At 44.2% G+C, this 23,768-nt stretch overlaps 1 protein-coding gene across 5 annotated transcripts in view; it reads left to right on the top strand.

Annotated features, from left to right (window-relative positions):
• The window catches only part of BACH2 (BTB domain and CNC homolog 2), a 373,691-nt gene that overhangs the window by 331,414 nt on the left and 18,509 nt on the right, over positions 1-23,768 (top strand). For all 5 annotated transcript variants that reach the window (XM_055258931.2, XM_055258932.2, XM_063619429.1 and 2 more), the window contains one exon: positions 20,998-22,590. In XM_055258931.2, the coding sequence (XP_055114906.1) occupies positions 20,998-22,590 (1,593 nt within the window). The remainder of the gene's footprint in view (positions 1-20,997; positions 22,591-23,768) is intronic.

The raw sequence follows: 23,768 nt of genomic DNA, 5'->3' as shown, positions 1-23,768 counted from the left end.
GTTGTGGCTTTGGTTAGTTAGACGCAACATGATGCTTTTTTTAGTCGTTCTCAGTCTTGAATTGGCCTATACTCTCAGACTTCACCAACTCTTCCTCCTAATGGCCTCTCTCATCTGTCTACATTTCCCTTCCCAGCACCACTGCCTGTATCCCGGCCACAGTGGTGCTTGCCTGGACTTCCGTGACTGGCTTGCCGCCCGTCTGGCTTGTTCCCCAAATGCAGCCAGAGGAGTCTCCCTCATACTCTCCTGCCCAACAGACTCCAGTGAGGCCTCGGCGACGGACATGGAAGGACCTTCCCAGCCTGTCCCCTTGCTCCCTTCTCTAGTTTCACCTGTGCCCTTGCCCCAGCTGCTGTTCCTGCCACACCACACTGCATGCTATGTTCTCTCTTAGGTCTTTGCACGTTTCATTTATTCCACCTGGAACACCAGCTCCCACCCAAAACCTAGCTAATCCTCCCGCAGGCTGCAGCTCATATGTCACCTCCTCAGTTAGATGCCCTTCCGCCAGCAGCTGTACTTCCCCTGTGACATGGTTTGGCTGTGTCCCCACCCACATCTCATCTTGAATTTTAGCTCCCATAATTCCCATGTGTTGTGGGAGGGACCCGGTGGAAGATAAACTGAATCACGGGGGCGGTTTCCCCCATACTGTTCTCCTGGTAGTGAATAAGGGGTTTCCCTGTTCGCTTGGCTCTCATTCTCTCTTTGCCAGCGGCCATGTAAGATGTCCCTTTGCTCTTCCTTCATCTTCCGCCATGACTGTGAGGCCTCCCCAGCCATGTGGAACTGTGAGTCCATTAAACCTCTTTTTCTTTATAAAATACCCAGTCTCAGGTTTGTCTTTATCAGCAGCATGAAAACGGACTTATACACCCTGTAAGTAAGAACCATACTGACAGTTCTTATCATGGCTGTGTTGTGATTACCTGTTGACTTGTCTCTGTCCCAACAGCCTAGAACCTCTCAGACCAAGTACTGTTTCCTTCATATTCATTGTTTTATGCCCCCAGCACCTAAGACACAATAGAACCATGCAAAGTGGTCAGTATGCATTCGTTAAAGGGATAAGGTGATTTGTATCTTACATTGAAAAGGTGCCCACCAGTGACATCCCATATTGTGAATTCCTGTGGAGGAGAATGCCTGGTGTCATTGCCTTGTTCTCAGCCTATAAACTTAATCCAGCTAAGTGCTACAGTGTCACTGAAACTCACTGGTCTGTGCCTGGGGCTGCATGCTTGTCATCTGACGCATTTGTTCCCATGTTACCATGTGGCAAAGGTGAACTGAAACACCTAGGGGAAGGCAACTAGCTGTGGAGTGTTAATAATTGCTGACAGATTTGGCAGTTCATAAAGTAATGATATCATTCAGGACAAACTAATAAATAAAATAGCCTTTTAGTCTGCATTAAATATAATTTGCTAAAAATGTATTCTATATGATGAACAAACAATAAGTTCCAAATTCCCTTCTCATTGCATCTAAAAAATACACCGTTAAGATCCCGCATATATTTTTTGAGGCATTTGCTTCTCTTTGCCTCACTCTCTTTCTGTGACTTTCCCTGCGACCCAGATATAGAAATATCTTGTGTTCTTGTGCTCCCTCTCCTGGTCTTTTCTTTCAGCCAGAGCATATTCCCAGAATTGTGCACCACGCAGGTGGGGGCCTGGGCCTATGAACAAAGAAGCAGCGAGCGCAGCAGTGCTTGTTGTAAGATCTGGGGGGGCCAGAAACAAATTCCCTCCTTCATTTTTTGCAGTCCAGCTTGACTAAGTGAAAAAGGGCCGTACAGGTGCAGAAAAGAAACATGCCTGGCATCCTTTTTGAGAAATAAAATATTCTGTAGAAAAACACACACACACACAAACATTATAATAAAAAACACCTGATATTATGTTTTTTTGAAGCTATGCCTCCCCGGAGATATACAAATGCATGTATAAATGTGCCCAATCTGTTCTGTTAATAGTGCTAATTACCTAATTATCTGGTCAGGTACAGTAATAAACCCCTTTGACATTCTGTTCCTTCCATATGCTAGATAAAGTGTTCTAATATCTGGTCTGTGACTGTATGCTCTGCCCGCCAAGAGTCAGGAGGTGGAAAGATCGTCAAAGCCTGCCGGCAGCACTTCACTTCCGGGCACAAAACTGGGAACAGGGCACTGCCAGGCCCTACCTTGAGGTGGCAGGACAGCACTGTCCTTACTCCTCACGAGGGAGGCCTGTACTTCACAGGGCCTCTGTTGCCCTTCACGTCCTCCAAACTCTGACCCTGCCCACCTTCTTTCTCCTGTTGGAGTTGGTTTTAGACACTTTATAATTTTACCTATTTATCTAACATTCTTCTTTTTTCCCCATTTGACTTTCTGAAATGCCTTCTTTGCTAACTCTGTGGTCTTTCCTACTTTAGTGTAGAAGAGGATTTTTATTTTTTCCAAGCTGATCTAAAAGACAGTCATCCCCCAACCCCCACCATCTAAAATTCTCTTACTCTAACTTAGCAGGTTAAGGATGAACCAGTTTTGCTCACTCAACTCACCCAGCCTTCATTTCCAAGCCAGCTTGCAGGCTTTTCTCACCATCCTGCAGTTCCAGCAGGACTGGTATATGTGTCCTCTTCCATCTGTTTTGCTCCATGGTTTTCCAAGCACTGTCAGCCTCTTCCCAACAGATCGTTTCTCTTCCTGTCATGTCATTCCTTTTTATGAGCCCTATTTGAAGTTTCATTTAGGTGGGGTGGAGGGCACTGGTTTCTCAGGTAGAGAAGGGCGTTAATCCCAGGTGCATATGGCAGAGCCTTTCCTAGAAAGCATGAGGCTGCCAAGGTCAGGGTCACAATATTTGGAGGACAAAGGCTGACTCTGTTGGTGCTGCGCTCTCTGTCCCCCACCTACTCCCATCCAAGCGTAGTGGTAGAGTGGTGGCAGCCCACATCTGTCCCTTGTCTCTCATCTTCTGTTGCACCAGGAGTCTCAACAGTGGATAGGTCAGCATCAAGTATTCTCCTATTTGATATACCATTCATACATTGTGAGTTGCTCCAGGAATTCCTACCTTCTTAAGACTACATTTTTGCTGGGCACAGTGGCTCACACCTGTAATCCCACACTTTGGGAGGCCGAGGTGGGCGGATCACCTCAGGTCAGGAGTTGAAGATCAGCTGACCAACATGGAGAAACCCCATCTCTACTGAAAATACAAAAAAATTAGCTGGGCATGGTGACACATTCCTATAATCCCAGCTACTCGGGAGGCTGAGGCGGGAGAATCGCTTGAACCCAGGAGGCGGAGGTTGCAGTGAGCCAAGATCGCACCATTGCACTCCAGTCTGGGCAACAAGAGTGAAACTCAGTCTCAAAAAAAAAAAAAAAAAAAAAAAAAGACTACATTTTTAAGACACATTCTTTTTTTATTATTTTTTGAGACAGAGTCTCATTCTGTCACCCAGGCTGGAGTGCAGTGGCACAATCTCAGCTCACTGCAACCTCTGCCTCCCAGGTTCAAGCAGTCTTACTGCCTCAGCCTCCCAAGTAGCTGGGACTACAGGCATACGCCACCACACCCAGCTAATGTTTGTATTTCTAGTAGAGATGGGATTTCACCATGTTGGTCAGGCTGGTCTCGAATTCCTGACCTCAAGTGATCCGCCAGCCTCAGCCTCCCAAAGTGCTGGGATTATAGGCGTGAACCACTGTGCCCAGCCCAAGACAGATTTTTAAAACTACATTTTTTGCTTCTTCCAAGTTCACTTCAGCATCCAGCACAGTGAATGCCCAAGTAAATTTTTTGCATTGATTATTTAGTAACATTTATGCAAAATGCCTCATATGTACCCAAAATACTTATGGCTTTAGCCCTTCTGTGATCTAATGATGTTTTATCAGTTTAACTTTTCTTAAATACTGTCATCCAACTAGCATGAAAACGTGGCCTTTTGTTAATTCTTTCTAAACATGTAATGTTATTGCCTTCTTAAAAAAATACACTTTCATCACAATGCAGATTTTTAACAGATTTTATTAGAATTTATGCAGAGGACGTGTAAGAAGTGTAAGACTTGGTCCTTGACTTTGAGGAATTTCTAATCAAGACAAGTCCAGTGGAATATTCAGATAACAATGCAAAACAGTCCTCCTGTGATTAAATACCCAAACTGGTGGTCTGTAAGCAAGTGCTTATTGTCCAGGTCATAGAAGGGAGGGTCCAGTTTAATTGCCACCTCCTTTGCCAGGGTTTCCCCTGGCCCTTTCATTCCACATTGATGGATACCATCTTCCCTCTCCTCCACGGTTTTCATATGTTGGAATTTTACAGTTGGAATTGGTGAAGTAGAGTCAGCAATGCATGTAGGCAGTGGTCATGACTTGGGCAAATGCTAGTAAGTCAAAGAAAAGGCTAGGAGTCAGGCTCAAGAGGATAACTGGAGATGAGACTGAAAAGGGAGTAGATTTGGGGGAAATTTGGAAGGCCGGGCAGAAGAGAATCAAGTTTGCTTTCTAAACCAGGGAGTTGCTGCTTGAAACATAGTCCATGTCAGAAGCGTTAACTCAGAGACTCTCCAGCCTCCCTTTGATTGACTATCCAGAGAGATCATGGAGGGGCAGGAGAGAGGAGAGATGGCATCAACAGAGAGGAGAGTTCATGAGCACAGAAGGGGGATATAAAAGCAGTATTAGTTTTCCCTTTTGCTTTGAGTATCTGTATTTTTACCACAATGGTGCCTCTACCTAGAGATTCTTAAGCCCTGGCCTCCCACGCTTGTTAAAGAAAGAAATGATGATGCCATCCAGACACCTGCTAGCTTAGTTGAGGTTTTCAAAGCTACGCTTCTCTGGGAAGGTGCCATTAAACTACTGTGGATGAGCTCTATGAATCCTCCCTGCCATGAACCAGACATTTCTTGCTATAATAGTGCAAGGAAACTGGAGGGCTTGTTTTTCATTAAGATTTCTTAGGTTTCTGATTTGCAACCTCAGTGACTAAAATTCCCTCCAAATACTGGAACACCCAGGGTGCTGTAGGTGCTTTAACTCACATCCTTAAAGGTATACTCAGAAATAGTTTGATTCACCCAGAACAAGAACACCTGGTGTTCTTGAGACTTGGTATTTGTCAAAAACCAAAGGTTCATTTTCAGGAAGTTTGGATATCTTTATTTCTAGGAGAAAAGGTGTTTTCCCAGTTACGAGCTATAAATAATGAGGTCTTTCATAACAGTTCCAAGCCGTGTTCAAAATAGATGGCCCAAAACAGCCTCCAAGGTACCATTCTGAAGCACCTGTGACTTACTTCCTTTTCTCACCATCCCCTGTGTTGATGTGAAAAGTGTGTTTCAGCCCCACAGAAACTGGACACAACCAACCAGTCATTGTTAGAAACTTCTTTCTCCCCTGCCTCGGCATCTCTGCTGCTGCCAGAGATGACACCATTGTCAAAAATAGGAACCTACCGGCCTATAGTCCTAGCACTTTGGAAAGCCAAGGAAGGAGGATTGCTTGAGCCCAGAAGTTCATGACCAGCCTGAGCCACAGAGTGAGACCCCTAACTCTACAAAAATTAAAAATAAATAGGACCCTGCCTTCATGCCCCAGCAACCTGAAGTCCTGGACACACTGCTCTTCCCAGCAAAGGCTTGCTCCCAGTCACTGTCAATGTCATTTGTATGCCTGGAACCCTGGTGTCCTGGGGGAAGCTTCAGGACAAGAACCCAGTGGCTTCAGGTAAAAATGGCACCTATGGCTGTGCTGATAGATGGTATCGGCTCCCTTTTCATTCCCTCCCTTGACAGACAGGAATAACACATAGAAAAGATTCAAACTCAGTTAAGAAGCAGGGAGGGGAAGTGGGTGAGTGACAAACCTGACTTCATGCTCCGATTCAGGAGCGTGGGTGTTGGATCATAATGATTTCTGCATCCCTTAGAGCTACAGAGTGGTATGTTCTATCTGAGAGTCCTGTAGCTTCAGGGCAGCCATTGTCCAATTCACATATGGGGTTTTGTGTTAATGGCTGCTGTTTAAATCCTCACAGAGCACAGATGGTGCCTGCATTGCATCAGCATTAACTGTTCTCCATTGGCAGAGCCCATTGCAGAAACACAAGAAGGGAGGAGAAATCAGAAGTGTATCGTCGCTTTGGCAAAAAGTCTGGTTTCCATGTATGATTTTTATCCCAACTTACTGTACAGCTTTGAGTAGCCCAGTCAGCATATCTCAGCTTGTTACATGATGGTTGGCTAAAGGACTTAGATGAAAGAAACTAAAGACTGTAGAAATACTATCATTGCTGCTGTATCAACCATGCTGATAAGGCATACTCTGTAGCTTTGTTCCTTCTGTAAGCCACAGTAACACCATTTCTATTGCCAAGGAAAGGGCTTGGCTTGAGAAGCTGATACATACATCTTCAGAATTTTTAGTACTTTTCTCTCAAAAGCCTTTCAAGTATATTACCTACCTACATGTCTTCAGCTTGTCCCTATTTATTCCTATTTTGCAAATGAAAGGGACAAATGACAGCAGGTATCAAGGTCAGATTGCTTTCCCTGCTAAAGACCAGTGGGCCTCCCCTGGTAGCACCTGGGTTCTCAAGGCTATTGGAGGATTAGGGGTGTGTCAAGCTACTTGCTTCCAGAGGCAAGAAGAAAATAATATTTTCCATAAGAGACGTGTGATCTGTCAGTTCTTCAGTTCTGATTTCAGGTGGAAAATATGACTTCAGTTCTTGAAGAAAAAATTCCCTAACCAGGTATGACAGATGTCTTCAAATATGTGATGGATCGTCATGTGAAAGAGGGATTCAAATTGCTTGCCCAAGTGGGCAGTACTAGGGCTAGCTCAGTTTAGTTCAACTAATAGTTATTGAGAATCTAGGGTGTACAAGGCACATGCTTTCAGTTGAAGGTGATGGAGTGGGGAGGAAGAGAGAAGAATATCTTGCTTAACTCATCAAGAAGTTACAGTCTCCAATGTCTATTCATGGTTGAAGCAGGAGTAATGTAAAAATGGACTTGGAGATTATTGCCACAGTGATAAATAGAATTTCTCAGAGAACCCAAGTAACCTGGTAAGCAGAAGGACATCACAGTGAAATATGACTATGGGAAGGAATTCCATATTCAAAATAAAAATGTAACCACTGGAAAGACAAGCAGAGCCAAAAGTATATCTAGGCCAGTCACTGTGGCTTATGCCTGTAATCCCAGCACTTCAGAAGGCCCAGGCGGGTGGATTACTTGAGGTCAGGAGTTTGAGACCAGCCTGACCAACATGGCAAAACCCCTTCTCTACTAAAAATACAAAAAAAGTAGCCGGGTGTGGTGGCCCACACCTGTAATCCCAGCTACTTGGGAGGTTGAGGCACGAGAATCGCTTGAACCCGGAGGCGGAGGCTGCAGTTAGCCGAGATTGTGCCACTACATTCCAGCCTGGGTGACAGAGTGAGACTCCATCTCAAAAAAAAAGAATTATATCTAATAAGGTCTGTAAGCAAATCTAGAAACATAGGGCAGGGGCCCTCTGAAGAGCACTGGGAGATTAGAAGAGAGAGGAGCAAAATTGATATTGCAGGAGTTTACGGGTCCTATTGTCAGGACAATTAAAGGTTCCATGTTCCTATTCCCATGTACAAAATTAGGTCAAATAGCTACCAGAATTCTCCTCGACCAGTAGATGAATACCTGAGTGGTTATTGATTGGCCACATTGGCAATTCCACCTTCCAGAAAGTAGAAGATGCAAGGGTAGAACTGCTATTCGGGTCGTAATCTGGCTAAAAGGAATTAACAAGAGTACACATGAGAGGATCTTTAGAAGAAAGCGGCAGTATCATCTTAAAGAACATGATAGTCAAAGAAGATTTTGTACAGTCCAAAATATTTCAAGACCTTTTTTATTGTGATTTTAAAAACACATAACATAAAATTTACCATACATTTTTATGTGTACAGTTCAGTAGTGTTAAATAAGTTCAATATTCTTAAGTATTCACATTGTTGTGAAACAGATCTCCAAAACTTTTTCATCTTGGAAAATCCAAAACTCTGTACTCATTAAACAACTCCCCCTCTTTTTCTTCCCCCTAGCCCCTGATAAACGCCATTCCACTTTCTGTTTCTGTGAATGTGACTACTTTTCAATGCCTCATATAAGTGGAATCACACAGAAGTTTCTTTTTATGATTAGCTTAATTCACTTAGCATAATGTTCTCAAGGTTCATCCATGTTAGAACACGTGACAGGATTTTCTTCCTTTTAAGGCTGAGAGTCCATTGTATGTATCTACCACATTTTGTTGATCCAGTCACTCATTAATGGAAATTTGGGTTGCTTTCACTTCTTGGCTATTGTGAATAGTGCTGCTGTGAACATGAGTGTACAAACACCTCTTTAAGACCCTGCTTTGGATTCTTTTGAAAATATCCCCCGAACTGGGTTTGCTGGATCATATGGTAGTTCTATTTGTAATTTTTTAAGGAATCTTCATACTGTTTTCCATAGCAGTTGCACTATTTTGCAATCTCTTCAACAATGCACAAGGGCCAAATGCAGTGACTCACACCTGTAATTTCTGCACTTTGGGAGAACGAGGCAGGAGAATCACTTGAGCCCAGGAGTTCAAGACCAGCCTGGGCAACATGGCAAGACTCTGTCTCTACAAAAATAAGAAATTAACCGGGCAGGACGGTATGTGCCTCCTGTCCCAGATACCTGGGAGGCTGAGATGGGAGGAGCACTTGAGCCTGGGAAGTTGAGCCTGCAGTGAACTATGATCATGCCACTGCACTCCAGCCTGGGTGACAGAGTGAGACCTGTCTTAAAAACAAAAACAAACAAGAAAAATAAAAAATAAAACAGGGCACAAGGATTTCAATTTCTCCACGGCCTCGCTGACACTTGTTACTTTGTTTTTTTGGTAGTAGTCATCCCAGTGGGTGAGATCTCATTGTACTTTTAATTTTTATTTCTCTGTTAATTAGTGACGTCGAGCATCTTTTCATATGTTTGTCGGCTATTTGTATGTCTTTGGAGAAACGTCTATTCAAGTCCTTTGCCTACTTTTTAGTTGGGTTATTTTATATTTTGCTGTTGGGAGTTGTAGGAGTTCTTGAAATGAGAGTTCTTTACGTAGGGGTTCTTTATATATCACCCTTTATTAGGTATATGATTTACAAATATTCCCTCCCATTCCATGAGTTGCCTTTTTACTTTGATTGTGTCCTTTGATAGAGTCAGATTTTAGGTTTGATATAGTCCCATTTGTTTATTTTTGCTTTTGTTTCATGTGCTTTTGGTGTCATATCCAAGAACTCATTACCAAGTCCAATGACAGGAAGCTTTTCCCCCATGTTTTCTTCTAGAGTTTTGTAATTTTGGGCTCAAGACATTTTTAAACAGGTTTTTATGTTAATAAGAAAAAGGTAGAAATTATGCATATGTGGGGAAAGATGATTCAGGAGGGCTAGAAATGTCCAAAACAAAGTTCACATGAGGACCCTTTTCTTGAAAAAGGAGGGTAAATTGTGTCAGCAGTTCTGTTTCATTCAGAGTTTTATTTTAAACACTGGAAAAACACAAACAACTATGGGAACATGTATGGAACCACAAATAAGGCGTTCAAGAAAACTCAAGCCCAAATGAGTGGAGACCTTTCAAAGAGGACCACAGAAAACAAAAATGAATGTGTGGTTCTCTTTGGAGCGTAAAGCTGAGGAAACCAACAGCTGCTCATTGGGGCTGACTGTGTAGTACTGAGGATGGCAAAGAGCCCAGAGTTAATTTTATATTGTGCGTCAAGGAGAATGACTGAATGACCGTAAGACTGAAAAGTGAGAAAAAACTTGGAAAAGGGAAAGGAAGCCCTAGGTAGATGAACAAAAAGAAAATGCTAAGCTCCCAGACTGGATGAAGTAAAGCCCCCAAACTGCAGGGGGAGTAACAGATATGATTATGATACAAATTGCTATGGTCAAAATCTTTCAGGGACTGTGGAGCCAAGGAAAGCATCAAAAGACTAGAGATCAGAAATTGCATCATAATTTTCAAAACAAAGAGAAGAAAGTGGATCTTTAAAAATTTGACTGAATAGTAGTTTTTATAATAGGAATGATTTCTGAATATCTAGACAAGTACACACTCTTGGGTCAAAAATTTGATTTTGCAAGGTTAAGATGGACACATGGCTTATCAATAGATATGGGAGGAAATAAGCTCAGAGATGTTAATTGTAAATAATAAGTGACAGTGAAATCTGAGCATTTTTAGAAAATAGGATATACACAGAGAGAGGTGATACTCTGTCCTCTGTACCAATGATTGGAGTATTTATTCAATCCAGATATCTGCCAGGGGTGTAGTCGCAGGCAATGTGGTTCAGAGGAGAGTAACAAGAAAGGTATAAGAACTCATAACTGACTAAGCCAAAACTTCCATTCCTGAAACTTAACATGAAGAACCATTAGAAGGTGCTAATGAGGGACCAAACTTCTCATCACTGAAAGCCTTCAAAAATGTTTTGTATTTTCTGGTTGAAGATCAAGTGGTTCATAGTTGGTTTGAAATGACTAGAGGGGTTGAGAGGGTGAAACCAGACCTTGAGTCAAGAAATTCTGGCCTAGGAAAATCACTGGTTTCTGGAATGGGGAGAGGGTCGTTTAAAATGGAAATTAGGTAATTTTTTCTAAATCTTCTTTTTAAAAATAATTTTCTTTTGGAGGCAGTTTTTCAAATGAAACCATAAACCTTGATGCAGGTTTTACAACTTCCTTACCAGTGAGTGGGATGCTTTTCACTTTTATTTTACACTGAAAAACGTGAAAAGTTACTACTATTTCATATCTATTTTAAGACCTACACTTATACTGAAATTGGATTTTTAAAAATTATTCTGTGAACTTCATTTTATAATCTTTCAGAAGGGAGATTTTCTGTTTTCACCATATGCTTTTAGGGTAAATATGAATATAGTTCCTTGCATCTGTATCATATATGACTTTTGCCTGTCACTAACCTAGAAAATATAACCATCTATACCTGAATGGGAAAATTATGAGTGCCACATTATGAAGGAGGTGAGATGAGATGGGCAAAACCACCCAGTTGAAACGAAGGTTCCACATACCCAAGGTGTCGCCAGTTCTCAGGAAAGACAATATGGAATGTTTGCTTTTGGAACCTTCTCCTGTTCTCATCAACCCTGAAACAACCAAAGAAATACCTAAGGGGCAGTTTCAGCCATTATGTAGCCCCATGATCATTCTGAGCCGACTATCACAGATAGGGGACACATAACGCTCCCCCTAGACATCAGCTTCATCCAACTGCCATTCCACTCTGGAACAAAGCTCTGGTGCCATGTGGCACCCCGCCAGAAGGGCATTTCTGCTTTGTCTTCTAGATTCTAAGGACCAATACTTAGCTAAGCCTGATAATTTACCGAATCCCCATGTGAAGGCGTGGGTTGCCCCTCCACACCTGTGGGTGTTTCTCGTTAGGTGGAACGAGAGACTTGGAAAAGAAAAAGACACAGAGAGAAAGTATAGAGAAAGAAATAAGGGGGCCCAGGGGACCAGCGTTCAGCATATCGAGGATCCCGCCGGCCTCTGAGTTCCCTTAGTATTTATTGATCATTCTTGGGTGTTTCTCGGAGAGAGGGATGTGGCAGGGTCGTAGGATAATAGTGGAGAGAAGCAGATAAACACATGAACAAAGGTCTTTGCATCATGAACAAGGTAAAGAATTAAGTGCTGTGCTTTAGATGTGCATACACATAAACATCTCAATGCCTTACAGAGCAGTATTGCTGCCCGCATGTCCCACCTCCAGCCCTAAGGCGGTTTTCCCCTATCTCAGTAGATGGAACATACAATCGGGTTTTATACCGAGACATTCCATTGCCCAGGGACGAGCAGGAGACAGATGCCTTCCTCTTGTCTCAACTGCAAAGAGGCGTTCCTTCCTCTTATACTAATCCTCCTCAGCACAGACCCTTTACAGGTGTCGGGCTGGGGGATGGTCAGGTCTTTCCCTTCCCACGAGGCCATATTTCAGACTATCACATGGGGAGAAACCTTGGACAATACCTGGCTTTCCTAGGCAGAGGTCCCTGCGGCCTTCCGCAGTGTTTGTGTCCCTGGATACTTGAGATTAGGGAGTGGTGATGACTCTTAACGAGCATGCTGCCTTCAAGCATCTGTTTAACAAAGCACATCTTGCACAGCCCTTAATCCATTTAACCCTGAATTTGACACGGCACATATTCAGAGAGCACAGGGTTGGGGTTAAGGTTATAGATTAACAGCATCTCAAGGCAGAAGAATTTTTCTTAGTACAGAACAAAATGGAGTCCCCTGTGTCTACTCCTTTCTACACAGACACAGTAACCATCTGATCTCTTTCTTTTCCCCACACCCATGTGGTAAAAGGGCTTCCTAGGATTTGCAGGGTTTCATTGAGCAGGAAAGGGACACAGCACTTATCTTCATTCTTCAGGAGGAATCCAGACACTGGAAAAATAGAACCAATTATGAGATTCACCTTCTGCATACCGAAAGATGTACTGCATCCAGTTGGCCAGACTTCTTTGGATAGAGCTATATAAAACTGAATATTTTAGAGAGAGTAATAAAATTTACAATAACATGTTTCCATATGAAATAGCATTTCTTTCCTGGTTCACTTCAGAGAAACAGCAACAGGTAGAAAGGGAGCGTGAGAGTTGAACTCTGCGGTCGGAAGACTTGAGTTTAGCCCTGGCCAGGCAGCCCTGTGACTTTGCGTAAATCCCTTCACCTTTCTGGGCCTTGGCCTCCTTGTCTGTAAAATGGATTGTTAAGTCAGGGAACGAGAAACCATGCCAGGTGTTTCAAATAGAGGGGCTATAAAACAGGAAATTGGGTACACAGGTGTTGGAAAACTGGAAGAACAGAAAAGGGAAGGAGAGCTAACCTAATGATTAATGACCGCAGAAAGTATCTACTGCTCCTAGGGCTGGAGGGGATGAAAGGGACCTGTGAGCATGGTGGAGGGGCTGGTGCCTCGGGAGCTGCAGCTGTGGGGCAGACAGCCCCTTCCGGACACTCCACCACAGTCAGGGATGCAGCCACTTCCAGAACACACCATCAAGGAAGGAAAGATAAACAGAGCAAGAGACAGAAGGAGCCACAGCGTCTTCATGCCTCCCACCTTCTGAGCTTACCCGCCTGTGCACCTGTTGGCAGGTCCGATAATAAGTCAACCAGCAAAACAGCCTAGGAAACAGTTTTTGAACTCCCAGCCTCAGCAAGAGGGAATTATGAGAAGAGTGGATGTGAGTCCGAGAGACAGTAGTAAATAACCAACATATGAGTTTACAACATCAAACTAAAATTCAGTCAAATAATAGAAGTCAAAATTAGTAGTTGGTAAGGACTATTTCAACTTTCCAGTTATGTTTGTATTAAGGTAGTTAAGTTGTATTAGTGTTACAGAGATACACACGCAGAGAGTGATAATAGTTTTGGTTCTGGCCTCAACAGTTTCTGAATAATTTTTTTAGATGTTTTTTTACTTTAAAAAGTTTGTATTGAGTCATGATTTAGGAAAAACTACAAGTACATTTCTGAAAACCCTGTGACAGGAGAAATCATAGCAAAAATGTGGGTTATGGTAGGGTCTGTCCTCAAGAATTCCTGAGAATAATTGCAGGGAGTCTGAGTCTGTTAACTGATTCAAGTCATGACTCTCTATCGTGGGGATTCGAGTCAGGCCTTTGCTCACTGAGCCTACATGATTTTCCTTTTTTTGCTAATCAGAAAGTACCTTGGTGGGCTGACCATGTTTTTCAGCCCAAAGTTGAAGTCAAACGGTGTTCTACTGTTTGACCTCCACCCTGGGATGCCATCACCCCCTCCTCAAATCAGGGAGTCCATTTCAACTGCAGGGAATAGGTAACGTGTGTGTGTGTGTGTGTGTGTGCACGTGCGTGCGCACGCACTTGTGCATGCATGTGTTATTGACAGGGCCAGCTTCGTGAGCGTAAAACCTGTGCAACTAATTGCACAGGGCCCCATGCTCAGAGGGGTCCTGCACTTTGTTTAATGTTCTCTTGTCACTCTTGAAATTCTTAATCTCTGAACAAGAGGCTAACATTTTCATTTTGCACTAGGCCCTGCAAACCATCTAGCCAGTTCTGGTTTTGTGGTAGGGGAGGGCAATTGTGAATAGAGGACCAAGAAAGGTCTCAGTGAGAAAATGGCATTTGAGAAAAAGCCAGAAGATGATGAGGGAGTGAGACATGCCTTTCTTTTACTTATTCTGAAGAACTTCAACTCAGCCCTCAACACTTGGCAAGCGTTACCTCCTCTAAGCAGCCTTACGCTAATTCCCTTAGCAGTTACTGCTCCAGCCCTGTCCTCCCAGCATCCTGCAAATACCTCTGTTACATACTCAGGTGACACTGTAAACATTTATATTGAACATCTGTCTCCCCAGTCACTTGTTAGCTCCTTGGAGAAAAAGGTGTTGTTTTATTCATATTTGTAGCAACAGCAATAATACTGGTTGTTACTTAATGCCAGATCCTGTTCCAAAGGTTTTACTACAAGGCAGGCACTGTCGGTATCCCTGTCTTACAGTTGTAGACACTAAAGCATAGAGAAACTAAAGCATAGAAAGGTTAAGTAACCAGCCCAAGTGACACAGCTGGTAGACAGCAGAGCTGAGACTTGAATCCAAGAAAGTGGAGTCCCTAGACCTTGCATAGTAACAGTGAGTGCCTAGCACATCGTTGGAGAATGAAAAAAATGAGTATGGATGGACACAGTGGCTCATGCCTGTAATCCCAGCACTTTGAGAGGCTGAGGCAGGAAAATGGCTTGAGCCCAGGAGTTCAAGGCCAGCCTGGACAACATAGTGAGACCTTACCTCTAAAAAATAAAATAAAATTAGTAAACAAAAAATTATAAGTGACTGAATGATCAGATAGAGTCTCAGGAGTAAAACTTACAAATAGGAGAAGGATTTTTACATTGTGGCTGCAGATCCAAGTTCAAACCTGCACAGGAGAGAAAAGACACTCTGTTTATGTTTTAAGACGTATTCACTAAGACAAATAATGATTTTCTTTAGCTAAAAGAACCACCATATGAAATGATATATGTATAAATCATTTTCAATGTTGATTTAGTTTTCATATTATTACCTTAGGAGTAGAACACAAGATAAACTCTATCTAAAATTCATAATAAAATTGCCCTGGCACAATGGCTAACACCTGTAATCCCAATACTTTGGGAGATCAAGATAGACAGATTGCTTGAGTCCAGGAGTTTGAGACCACCTGGGCAACATGGTGAAACCCCGTCTCTACTAAAAATACAAAAATTAGCCGGGCATAGTGGTATGTGCCGATAGTCCCAGCTATTCGAGAGGCTGAGTTGGGAGAATCACCTGAGCCCCAAAGGTTGAGGCTGCAGTAAGCCAAGATCATGTCACTGCACTCCAGCCTGGACAACCAGTGTGAGACCCTGTCAGTAAATACATAAATAAAATTAATACGAGGCCAGATGTGGTGGCTCACACCTGTAATCCTAGTACTTTGGGAGGCTGAGGCAGGAGGATCCCTTGAGCCCAGGAGTTTGAGACAAGCCTGGGCAACATAGGGAGACCCTGTCTCTAAAAATAAATAAAATAAAAATTAATACTAAAATAACCAGAAGCTTTGTTGAAATAGTAAGGTTAATTAATTTAACAAATACTTTCTAAATGTCTAGCATGCTGCTTTGGGAAGAAGAATGTGATAATGTGGATATGAATTATAGAAAATTAAGATGAGGAGTGATGCCTGATCACTAAGTCAGTTTTCATCCTGCAGAGTGGGATGCAGTGCAGCAAGAGAGTGGGAAGGGAGAGTTAGTTGTCACCAGCATTGCTTTGTCATTTGACAAGTGCCTTGCTGTGCAAATACAACCCAGAGGGGTTGTCAGTGGTCTAGCGTTTTAAAAAGCCCTTGGGCAGGGGTTCATTACCTTTATCTTCCTGGTTCCTGCAGTGTGTAAGAGATTCAGCTTCATCAGGAAAGTGTACATGGCGTTGCTGAAGGTGTAAGTTTCCCTTTTTTGTGAAGTTGTGATTAAGGGACCTTGAGAAGCGTGCCAGCCCTCTCCCAGGGAGCAGTCACCTGTCCTCCAGATTCATCTGCTCAGCCTTCTGCAGATGGGCTCAGTGCTACAGCCATGTGTATATACTGCCAACTGGAGACACCTTAATCATGTAGCTTATGTAGAGAATGATGTTCCAAGTCTCAAAAATCCTCAAACCCTATTTTCAATAAATGCCTGAAGGCTGACTGCCTCATCCCTGTCATAGTCCAGAGATGGAACTGTTATAAATATCCTAACCGTAAACTCTGTCCTGCAGCAAAATGGATGTCTCATGAAACACTGAGCTCCCCAGCTTTGCAAACAGTGCCCAAACTTTCTCTACCAGTTGAGTTTTCATCAGCCCATCTTCCTTTCAGCAGAGAGATGACATATTAGAATCCAATGGAATAAAGGGTTAAGGGTCATAGTTACAGTGGGTCAAATTTCAACACATTGTCAGCATGTTGACTTGCACCATCGGACATGGTAGCCTGGCCTTATTTCTTTCAGGGTTGAACCAACTCATATGTGCCAACTGCTAGCTGAGGTCATCGCCTCCTAGGAAGCGCTCTGTGGGAGGTTGGAGGGTTAACTTTCTGCCCTCTCCAAGGTCTCGCCCCCACATGGCACACTGTATTCTGGCCCCAATGTGTGATCCCAACTCATCTGTGTCAGAATGAGTATTGCACAGTATGAGACCAGGTAGTTACATATTTAAGTGCAGTGAAAAAATATTCTTCGAAATGAGGCATTCAAAATATTTTCATTCAAAATGCAAGGCTGTTATCCCAAGTTGTCCCTAACACCATATTTTGCATTTGTTTCTCATACCTTGAGGCCACTGCTGACCAGTGGATTTTAGCCTAGATGGGTCTGCTTAGAGCAGAGGGATGCAACTCCATTAACGTCAGTGAATTGGAACTATTCTTCTATTTATAGCCACTTCATTCCATTTTAACTTTATGATCATTACTTTTTAAAATACCATTTTATGAATTGTTAGTTTTGTGTGTAATTCTCCACCTCCCACCCCCTCTTATTTTTTCCCATTATTAGAGCCTTATTTGTTAAGAACAAAAAGTAAGTAACAATGCAGACTTGGAGTCACAGTTTCATGAACATATAGCTTTTCACTGGTACCTGAATATTTGCCTTCTGAGTATAATGAATGAATTTAAATGGTCCCTAAAAATGAGTAGACAGTGCCACCTTCTCAAGATGGAGGCTAAGACAGTATTCAGAAAGCCTCTGCCTGCTGTAACACTTGCTGGCAGGTGTGATGGGCACTTGCTTTCTGTTTTGTGTATCTGGAGCAATTACCACTGCCTAAAGTAGACCAGAGATGGGTTCCTGGGAGGGACCCTTGTGACAGTTCAGAAAGTAGCCATCGTATCAAAGCAACCCTTGACCTAGAGCAGACACTCAAGGTGTGCTGATAAAAGTGTTCAAGGGGTCCCCTCGCCAGTCCCCTCAGCCTCAGTAGTCTCCTGTCCTGAACTTGTCTGGATTTCTCAGTTGGCAACTACTCATATAGTCTTGCAATGGCTTTTCCATTGTTGACTTACTTACACTGTTACTTAGTTAACTTTTCATCATTTGTACCTCTTCTGCAAAGCTAAATCTTAGATTTCTTGAGCACAGGCCTGAGTCCTGCACATATCCTTCCCTCACACCACTGAGCACAGAAGAAGAAACAGACTGGACTTGGTTTGGAATCCTAGCTCTCCACTGGCTAGCACTGACCATGGATAAACTCCTTCACCTCCCTGCTTCACAGTTTCCTTATCTGCAGAATAAGGGCAGTCATGCCTGCCTTGCAGGGCGTTGCAAGAGCACAGTGCTGGGTACTAGGAGATACTTGGTAAATGGTCATTCTGGCTCACCGAACAAAGCCTCACACACAGAAGCTGAGCAAAATCTTGCAGACTTAAATATGACAAAGCAGGACTGAAACCAGAATGGGAGAAGAGCTAGTTATGAGCTCTTGAACTTTCATGGTGAGGACACCATTTCCTCTGCCCTTGGGCTTAAGTGACAGTTTACAAACCAGGTTTTTGATCTGTGACTCTTTCATGACCATATGACGATCATTTCAAGCTCAGCAGGTCTCCTGAGCCTCAGTGATCTAAGGAGTGCCATTGATTTGTGATGTGGAGACTTTGCTCATTCACATCCTTGGTCCAATTCATACATTTAAGCATCAGCTCTTCCCTGAGCGGAGATGCTTTCTCCAGCTCCTTGCAGCCATGTGGCAGAGGGTGACTCCCAGTACTGCTTCCTGATCTACAGATCCCCATGGATGTCCCTGGCTTCTTTAGAAATTTTCTTTACAGGAGGCCACAGTGGAAGATAGTGGTAAGGCTTACTTAGACCTACAGCATCAAAAAAAAAAAAAAAAATGGTGATAAGGATGGGAGTATGAGAAAAACTGTGTGAACACTATAAATAGCATTGAAATTAGTTTCCTACATTTCCCATATAGTGAGCACCTTTGCCAAAACTCAAGAAGTGTCTTATCCACCCGTTTGGCAACTGGCACATTACAGAGGAGCATAGGATCATTACGAGGGCAGGGGTCAACTCTGCATTGATTTCACCATTTCTTTCTTGGTGGTGGAGCCATGTGGCAGTAAAGGAATAGGTCATGTGACATTCTTGTCACCTTCTTCAGTTACCTATAAATACACATTTCCTTGCTTTTTTACTTTCTTTTAAAGATTCCTGGAAGAAAAGGACATAAAACAGATGTATTGTCAGTACTACATTTGCTGAACCTATTACCATGTCAGCTTAGCAGGATACAAAAGTGTCGGTCAGATGAGCTCCTTTTTAATACTGGTACTGTGACACGGGGCAAACAAAGACCCTTGCCTGCCTGCCTTTGATCGGTTGATCGGTTTAGTTAGTTGGTTTACATGATGCCTTGCTCCAAAAGTAACTTGAGACAACACCCTCTAAACATACTGTGTTGTCACCTTGCGTACACAGTAGTAGTATGTTAGGACAGAGTTGGACTTATGACATATTCAGTAACATACAAGCTTTTAACAAGTATTTACCATGTTAGAGACCCCAGGTTAGATTAGATGCAAGGTTACAAAGACAGACGAAACCATTCCTGATCTGAAGGAGCTTGCTGTCTTATGGTAGAAACAGACACAATTAGGTATAATAAAAGGGAGTTGGCAATGATTGCCCGTATAGAATTTATAATGTGGGTCTAGCAGTCATGGCTTTTCATTTTGTTTTTTTAACCAGATACCTCTGGACTCATCATCTGACAGAAAAAAAAATTTAATATGGAATCTTACTTGAGTACTTTAAAAAGGCTAACAATTAAAATCCCATTCAGTTACATGTCTAAGAAATTTCCCTTACTGGAAAGAATGCAATGAGACAAAATCAGTGCTGCGCTGGAGAATCCAGCACGTCTCCTCATCTGGCTATGAGAGCTGAGAGGACAATGTCATTCATTCTCTCTAAGAGGACTGGAGAGCGCTCCCAAAGGAGTGAATGTCCAGGTTGAATCTTGAACATCAATTACAGGTCCTTGCAAGAATTTTGGCTCTGTATGCTGCAGTAAGTTTAATATACACAGAAGTCAGCTACAAAGTTTACCAGTTCACCTTGCTGTGCACTCACTCCCCCAGCTAAAATTTTATATCACTGCTACCATAGCTTCTAGCAAGGACCCCATGATTGCTGCTTTCATTTGATTTGTATAGGATTTGTAGACATGCCTCACCTTCCTGTGGGGTCAGCAGTGCTTGCAAGAACCTAGAGGATGTGTGGTTTTATGTGCAGGGTAAGGAAGCCTACCCTGATGAACACCAGCAAGTTTAATCCATTTCCATCTGAAAAAACAATTGGCCTTAGGCAACATATTCTTAATTGTCTAAGTCATTGTGTGTGAGCGGGCATGCATGCGGGCACACACGTGTTTGTGTGCATATGCAAGCTGTGCATAAATAGCACACTTTGAATCTTTGTAAAATATAATGGATAAGCAGCAAGTGACAGTAGGCTTAGCCCCTGAAGATTTACCAGGAAAAAAAGACAGCTGCATGGCAAAGCTGCTGCTAATAATTAGGGGAAGAAATAGCCCATACCCTGTGCCACTCAGCAGCTTCAACCATTTAAATGACAGCCGGTTTGTTTAACTCTGCAACCCCCATTCATTATGGGCCAGGGGTTGATTTCATCTTGAGCACACCACTTTTGATTGTTGTCATCTCTGGTGAGATAATGAGATCATCATCATCATAAGATCAGGTAGGACATGATGACCGAAAGTCTCAAGTAGAAACTGTGATGGATGAGCAAAACAGGAGTTGTTTTAATGTCTCTTTTAACGTTGTAAGTGAGGAAAACCTATTTTTGCAACTCCCTGGACTTAGTTTTTTGCAGGGCCACATTGCCATTTTTGTGGTTGACAAGAAAACGTTAAGGCTCTCTTGGGCTGCAGCAAGCTGCAAGAAGTGTCACAACACTCCCCCCTCGTGTAGAATGGCTCTTGACAGGACTGATTGGGAGGGAAGTTAATAGGCTCCCCATTGTCACTGTGCATTTTTGCCAGGATATTTCATTAGTGTAAACACTGAACCCGTTGTCATCTTGTTTAGCCACTTGACCCTGGTGATTTTCAATTCTGCCTGTGCTGTGATGGAGTACAACAGTGGCATGCACGAGACAGGCACTAATTATTGGAAGTAGAATCATTGCTGACCCAGTACTACAAGATTAACTGCCCCTTTGCAGTCTTTATTCTGGGACATTAGCACTATCTGGTTATCTTGCTTCAGTTGGGGGATTTGGGACAATAGCAGTGCTGATGGTAATGTTGGTGATTTCCCTGTTTGTTTTGCAGGTCACGGCCAGGGGCTTTGGGCCACTGTTACAGTTTGCCTACACTGCCAAGCTGTTACTCAGCAGAGAAAACATCCGTGAGGTCATCCGCTGTGCTGAGTTCCTGCGCATGCACAACCTGGAGGACTCCTGCTTCAGCTTCCTGCAGACCCAGCTCCTGAACAGTGAGGATGGCCTGTTTGTGTGCCGGAAGGATGCTGCATGCCAGCGCCCGCACGAGGACTGTGAGAACTCTGCAGGAGAGGAGGAGGATGAAGAGGAGGAAACGATGGATTCAGAGACGGCCAAGATGGCTTGCCCCAGGGACCAGATGCTTCCAGAGCCCATCAGCTTTGAGGCCGCCGCCATCCCTGTAGCAGAGAAGGAAGAAGCCCTGCTGCCCGAGCCTGACGTGCCCACGGACACCAAGGAGAGCTCAGAAAAGGATGCGTTAACGCAGTACCCCAGATACAAGAAATACCAGCTTGCATGTACCAAGAATGTCTATAATGCATCATCACACAGTACCTCAGGTTTTGCAAGCACATTCCGGGAAGATAACTCTAGCAACAGCCTCAAGCCGGGGCTTGCCAGGGGGCAGATTAAAAGTGAGCCGCCCAGTGAAGAGAATGAGGAAGAGAGCATCACGCTCTGCCTGTCTGGAGATGAGCCTGACGCCAAGGACAGAGCAGGGGATGTCGAGATGGACCGGAAACAGCCCAGCCCTGCCCCTACCCCCACGGCCCCAGCTGGGGCCCCCTGCCTGGAGAGATCCAGGAGCGTGGCCTCGCCCTCCTGCTTAAGGTCTCTGTTCAGCATAACGAAAAGTGTGGAGCTGTCTGGCCTGCCCAGTACATCTCAGCAGCACTTTGCCAGGAGTCCAGCCTGCCCTTTTGACAAGGGGATCACTCAGGGTGACCTTAAAACTGACTACACCCCTTTCACAGGGAATTATGGACAGCCCCACGTGGGCCAGAAGGAGGTGTCCAACTTCACCATGGGGTCGCCCCTCAGGGGGCCTGGGTTGGAGGCTGTCTGTAAACAGGAGGGAGAGCTGGACCGGAGGAGCGTGATCTTCTCCTCCAGCGCTTGTGACCAAGTGAGCACCTCGGTGCATTCTTATTCTGGGGCGAGCAGTTTGGACAAAGACCTCTCTGAGCCGGTGCCAAAGGGTCTGTGGGTGGGAGCTGGCCAGTCCCTCCCCAGCTCGCAGGCCTACTCCCATGGTGGGCTGTTGGCCGACCACTTGCCAGGAAGGATGCGGCCCAACACCAGCTGCCCGGTGCCAATCAAAGTCTGCCCTCGCTCACCCCCCTTGGAGACCAGGACCAGGACTTCCAGCTCCTGTTCTTCCTATTCCTACGCAGAGGATGGGAGTGGGGGCTCACCCTGCAGCCTCCCTCTCTGTGAGTTCTCCTCCTCGCCCTGTTCCCAGGGAGCCAGATTCCTTGCCACAGAACATCAGGAACCAGGCCTGATGGGAGATGGAATGTACAACCAAGTGCGGCCCCAAATTAAATGTGAGCAGTCTTACGGAACCAACTCCAGTGACGAATCCGGATCGTTCTCGGAAGCAGACAGTGAGTCGTGTCCTGTGCAGGACAGGGGCCAGGAGGTAGGGAACCCACATAAATTCAAGCATGTGACCCACTCTCTAGGCCCTTTATCTGGACTACTCCCTGCCTCCCACCACTCCCACATTTTTCTTACGTGCTAAGGTTAAAGATGACAGTAGAGACTGCCTTCCCCATCCATAGAGGCAGGATGCTGAAGGTGATTCCACATTAACCACTTCTGTCCTAGAAAATCACTTATATTTGATCTGGATCTCAATACTCTACAAGCAGAGGCAAGCTGCTGAGTAAAAAAACACTGAAGTCTAATGCATGAAGTACACTGAGGCACTCCGGACCCCCCTCTTTCTCCTCCCTCTCTCCCCCTCCTACATCTGCTTTGGAAGGATGCCCTGTTCATCACCCTCATTCTTGCCCTTCACCCCTTCAGCATAAAGGAAGATATAGAATCTCTTTCCAGATTGATTGATTGAAACCAAATAGATCAACACTTTCCCAGCACCTTTTAGATTTTCCTTGTCAACAGAAGACCCCAGGGCCATCGCATGTCCATCACAGTGAAGGTGATGGAAGGCTCACTGTTTATCCCGGTCCTGGGGTCATCACAGAAGCACCCTAGTGAGCCACACATAATGTATAATGGATCATTTCCCAAGCTCCCTCAAATGCTAGGAAGACATTTTGAGAAGTAGTGGGGTAGAGTAGCAGTTTCATCCACCCTGAAAGCAATGTACTTGCTAGGAAAAATGTCCTGAGGCTCCATGTGTGTCTTACCATTGCTGGGAGAGGGGAACAGGGGCAACAGCAGCCACGTCATGAGCAAGACTCACAAGACTAAGGAGAGGAAACAAGAGGCGCCCCCAGGAGGACCCACCTCCCCAATAACATGAACATTCCCTAGAAAGACCTGAGAGAGTCTGTGTCGTGACCTGGTGTTCACTGCACTGTCTTGCTGATTGACAAGGTACCAGCTTGAGACTGCTACCTGTGTCTCAGACCTCCCTCAGGAGCGGGATTGAACAAACCCAGTGACAAGTCCCTTCTCAGAGCTGTGTATCCCAAAAACACAGGAAGAAATGAAACATGGTCCTCCTGAGGCCAGCAACCTTGGTACCCATCTGTGCTCTCTGGATGTTACCAGCCTCTGTAAGGCAGAGATGTTAACCCAGCCAGAAAGCAGAAATGCCATACGGGATGAGGTGGCTTTTCACAGAGCCAC

The sequence above is a fragment of the Symphalangus syndactylus genome, chromosome 2 (assembly GCF_028878055.3).
Source record: "Symphalangus syndactylus isolate Jambi chromosome 2, NHGRI_mSymSyn1-v2.1_pri, whole genome shotgun sequence".
Classification (NCBI taxonomy): Eukaryota; Metazoa; Chordata; class Mammalia; order Primates; family Hylobatidae; genus Symphalangus; species Symphalangus syndactylus.
This window is presented reverse-complemented; position numbering and strand designations above follow the sequence as displayed.